At 55.3% G+C, this 4,634-nt stretch overlaps 2 protein-coding genes across 3 annotated transcripts in view; both read right to left on the bottom strand.

Moving 5' to 3' along the window:
- Window positions 1-2,695, bottom strand: part of DRC7 (dynein regulatory complex subunit 7) — an 18,291-nt gene extending 15,596 nt beyond the window's left edge. Inside the window, exons 1-3 of one of the 2 annotated variants that reach the window (XM_024747479.1) lie at window positions 2,449-2,695; window positions 1,858-2,032; window positions 691-816 (exon numbers count right to left, since the gene is read on the bottom strand). In XM_024747479.1, coding sequence (XP_024603247.1) covers window positions 691-816; window positions 1,858-2,032; window positions 2,449-2,645 — 498 coding nt within the window. In that variant the 5' untranslated portion in view covers window positions 2,646-2,695. The remainder of the gene's footprint in view (window positions 1-690; window positions 817-1,857; window positions 2,033-2,448) is intronic. The other variant, XM_024747480.1, reaches the window with a different exon arrangement.
- Window positions 2,559-4,634, bottom strand: part of ADGRG3 (adhesion G protein-coupled receptor G3) — a 30,475-nt gene continuing 28,399 nt past the window's right edge. The window contains exon 12 of the mRNA XM_024747487.1: window positions 2,559-2,679. Coding sequence (XP_024603255.1) covers window positions 2,633-2,679 — 47 coding nt within the window. The 3' untranslated portion in view covers window positions 2,559-2,632. The remainder of the gene's footprint in view (window positions 2,680-4,634) is intronic.

Raw genomic sequence — 4,634 nt, 5'->3', positions numbered from 1 at the left:
GCACAGCGAGCTGGTCAGCATCGCCACCCGGCTGCCCCCCCCCGCCCTCCCTGCTAAGCAAGGGCTGGGCGCTGGGGCCAGGGGGCCGACTGGGCCCCAGCAGGGCTCCTCCCCTTTGTCGGGTTAGGGAGCCTGCTAAGAATGGGGTGAAAACCACAGATGCCGTGTCCATAAAGTGCAATCCAGGTTTACCTAGAATTGCAAGGGGCCATGGACTTCCTGATGTGAAAGACCGTCTGGGATGTAGAAGCTTCTGGTCTGTTGCTCTCTGATTGGTCATTTTATGGTTTTATTCCAGAGTTACCCTCACCTTTTACCTCCATCCTTCTCTTCTCTCTGTTTCTCAGTTCTCCACTGTGTACGCATCCTCATCTCCCTCCCTCCATTCTTAATGAGATTGAGCTGGTCAGAAGCCCAGAGATGTGACCTTGGACCATGGGCAGCAGGCCCTCCCCTCTCTCTCCTTCCCCACCTCCCGAAGTCCTGAAAGGAAGACTCTGAAGGCAGAAAGAGGCAAAGCAGCCCAAGAGGTGGGAGCCCGGGGACCAGGCTGGCTGTGTGACCTCAGGCAAGCGGCTGTCTCTGCCCAGACAGACTCATGGGCTGTGTCCTGAGGCTGGCCAAGCCTCCTTCTCCCGACCCGCCTGGCTTCCCATCTCAGGCCTCATGGCAGCCCCAGGTGGTGCTTACCGGCTTGAGGGGGTCGGGCAAGGGCACCGCGGACAGGAAGTCTGAGACAAACTGGGCGCAGGTGTCCCAGTTGTAGAGCTCAGGGTAGGGCATCAGTGTGGGCCGGATGGTCGTGCTCACGAACTTCTGCAAAGGGAGAGACCACAGGTCCTGGGGGGAGCGCTCCACCCGGGAGGAGACCACGGTGCTCCCAGGAGGCTGGGGACCTCAGGGTGGGGAGGCGGCGGCTCTCTGGCCTCAGGCTCCTCCTCGGTGCCTTGGGAGTTGGAGGAAGGGATCCCTCAAGGCCCTTCTCCCCAGATCTAGAATAACCCCGTGCTGTTCGGGGTGCAGTGATGTGATCACCACCGCCCCACTCGGTGCCGCCAGACCTGCACCACCTCTCCGATCCCCCAACAGCCCTGTGAGGCAGGTCCCGCTGACAGATGAGGAAGCCGAGGCTCTGCGAGGTGAGCTGACTTGCTCAGGTTCACGGTCAGTAGCAGAGCTGGGTCTGTCTTGACCACCCTGGGGCTGGGGGCCAGGCCTCGGGGGTCTCCCTGTGAATTTGAGGAAGGCCCCACCTAAGGGGCAGCCCCGGTGCAGACCCCACTGACGGCAGCAGGGCAGATGCAGGCCTGGGGTTACCAGATCCAGAGAAGAGGGGACTAGGGATCTGGACGGGAATGGCTGAGTTTCAAATGCTGGCAGCTAATACCAGGGTGAAAAATCACCAGGTGGGCCAGATAAAACAGCCTGTGAGTTCCTGTCAGCCTATGGGCTGCTGCTTTGCAACTCTTGGACTCATCCCCTGCCATGCCATCTACAGGTGGGGAAACTGAGGCCCAGAGAGACTCGGGGATGTGCCCTGGGTCACAGGGCGGGAAGGAAGGAGGCCAGCGCTTGGGTCCTGGCCCATTTTGTCTTATTTCTCAGCTTTTCCCTGCATAGGGCTGGCCTCGGGGGCCGGAGACCGCACTGCATGTCTGGCTGCCCCTTAGGCGGGGTGTGCAGGCTCCAAGCCACCACAGGCCCCCAGGGGTGACTCACAGCGGGCCTGCTGGGGCCTGTGGACATTTGAGTTTATATGCTGCCACTGAAATATAAGCTTTGACCCACGAGAGGTCTGTGCCTGGCCCACCTCCCTCCACCCTCTGCTCTCCAGCCCCTGGCCCTGCCCAGTCTTACAGGCACGTTGCACTCGTTCACTGGGTACAAGAAGAGGGGCACGCGGTCCGGGCACAAGTGGCTGTACTGGCGGGAGAAGTTGTCTGCCACCTGCAGCAGGTGTTCCTCCTTGGGCGTGTTGCTTTGGTAGGAAAGGGGCAGCTTGGAGGTGTCAATAGCATCCTTGGTAAAAGTCCTGTGTCCGTAAGAGGGGTGGCATCAGTGTGCGTGAGGCTGGGCCTGGCACACAGGGAGCCCTCCATCCACCTTAGCTGCCTTTGCTCTGTCCCGTCCTCATTAAATCCTCACCACTACCTAGGAGGGAAGTAGCATTCTTATCAGCTGCCCTTTTAAACAGATGAGGGAAATGAGGCACAGAGAGTTTGAGTGACTTGCCCAGGATCACACAGCTAGGGAGGGGCAGAGTGGGGACTTGGACCAGGCAGCCTGAAAGTACAGCCCTCACTCCTAACCACCTCCTTCTATGTCCTGGTCCTGCCTCCCAGCCCAGGTACCACCATTCTGCCCGGCTCTCCTGCTGCCTGGCCCTGGTCTGACTTTCACTGGGGCTGCTGGGCCAAAGCCCCCACCTTCCCCACCCCGGGCACTCACGAGGACTTCTCCGGGATGGAGACCTCAATCTCCGACAGCTTCCTCTCCAGGTCTCTGAGCATCTCCTGCGTCCTGGTAGTGTCCTCCTTCCGCACCTCCATCGGCCTCATCATTTTCTTGGCCCTCTCGGCCCTCTCGGCCCTCTCGGCCCGCTCGGCCTCCTCTTCCTCCTCCACTTTCTCCTTCAGGACCTCCATCTGCTGTGTCTCCGACTGTCTAGAGATAAGGTCTCTGTAGGAGGAATAAATGCACTCTGAGTGGCCGACTTCAGACCAGGAAGGAGCCACCAACATCACCTGTGTCCCGGGGCGGAGGTTTTAGGTGGTTTAGATCACGAAGGGAGGAGGCGAGTCCCTCCTAAACTTCCTTTCCATCAAGGAGAAAGTCTCCACGTGGTGCTAGCACACCTGTAACACATTTCTGACATTTGCAAATTGCCCTTTAAATCCGACAACGCAGGTCACAGACTGAGAGCTATTGTCAGCGCAGGAGCAGGTAGCTCAGACTTACTAACCTTGCTTTGTTTTCTGTATATTTATTCTGCCAGTGACCTTCTCTTTCTGGCAGGTGATGTTAATGCTGTATGGATAACTGTAGTATTATGAAGTTTCCTATTAAATATATTTATGAAGTCCAGTAAGTTTAAATTTAAAGAAAATTATTCATAATAGTAAGAAAGAGAAAAAAAAAAGAGGTAACATCACCAAACTTGGAACACAGAGAGGGCAAAAATGGGGCTGCCATTAAGGCACCTGGACAAGGGGCAGGTGGGAGTGACACAGCCTCACTCTCCTGGCCAAGCTCTGTGTCAGGTCTCAGGGTGGGGGACCTTTATGTGGCGGGACACACTGAAATACCATATGTGCTTGTGTGCCCTAGGGAAGCCCTTTTCAGAGCCCAGCCTCACTATGGTGGACCAAAGATCCAGTTCCCTTGCAATTTCCTAAGTGATAAGAACACCAGACTCGTCTTTTTTCCTATTGCGGCAACTCTGGGTGAGCCCCTGGATGGCTCCTGGATGGGGATATGTCACCAGAAAGACCAAGCCGTGATTAGAAGCTTGGAATTTTCAGCCCCTCCCCCATCCTTCAGAGAGGAGAGAAGAGTGGAAATGGAATAAATAATTGACCAAGCCTACATGAGGAAGCCTCCATAGAATCCCAATAGTAGGGGGTTCAGAGAGTTTCCAGGTTGGGAAGGTGACGTCCTGGGAGGATGACACATCCCAACTCCACAGGGACAGAAGCTCCCGCTCTCAGGACCTTCCCAGACCTCTCCCTGCGTATCACTTCACCTACCTGTCCATTTGTATCCTCTACCATGTCCTTTAATAAACTGGTAAATGTAATTGCTTCCCTGAGTTCTGTGTGCCTCTCTAGCAAACTAACAGAACCCAAGGAGGGAGTCATGGGAACCCCCAAATGGTAGCCAAGCCAGACAGAAGTTGTGGGTAACCTGGGGACCGACTACTTGCCATTGGCATCTGAAGTGGGGGTGGGAAGAGGCTTGTGGGACTAAGCCCTTAACCTGGGGGATCTGACGCTATCTCCAAGTAGGTAGTATCAGAATTGAGCTCAGTTGTAGGACACCCAGCTAATGTCATGGGGAATTGCTTGGTGGGGGAAAAACCTACACATTTGGTGACCAGAAGTGTCAAAAGTGAAGGGTTCTGTGTGAGTGGTAAAGGAGAAACACAGAAGGTGGGAGACTGAACTGAGTTTTTCCATTACAGACCCTATGAGGCAGATATAATTATAATACCCACCTTGCAGAGGAGAAAATCGAGGCCTAGAGAGGTTAAGTGCTCTGCCTAAGGTCACAGAGCAAGTAGCAGACCTGGGGTTTGAACCTGTATATTTCTGGCTCTGAAACCCATGCACTTAAGGGCCTAAAGAGATGGGAAAGTTTAGAAGGGATGGTTTGTTGGAGGCAGGGTGAGTAAGGAAAGACACAGAAGCGGAGAAGGCCAAGGTGTCAGTGTGCAGAGGGGGACAGCCACTAAGATGGGCCCTGAGCCCAAGGTCACAGAACACCGTCATCAGAGGTGGAGCTGGGCCAGAAACTGCAATATTTATTCCTTAAACCAGGCTGCCTCACCAGCTACAGTGTAGTTTGGGGAAGGCAGTCCTGCTTTACAGTTTCCCCAACTCTGCCCAGAGGTTTTCCCCATCCACAAGCCCTTCCCT

This window comes from Neophocaena asiaeorientalis, unplaced genomic scaffold (genome assembly GCF_003031525.2).
Source record: "Neophocaena asiaeorientalis asiaeorientalis breed wild unplaced genomic scaffold, Neophocaena_asiaeorientalis_V1.1 scaffold438, whole genome shotgun sequence".
NCBI classification, from domain to species: domain Eukaryota; kingdom Metazoa; phylum Chordata; class Mammalia; order Artiodactyla; family Phocoenidae; genus Neophocaena; species Neophocaena asiaeorientalis.
Note: the sequence above shows the minus strand (reverse complement) of the source record. Positions and strands in the feature narration are given on the sequence as shown.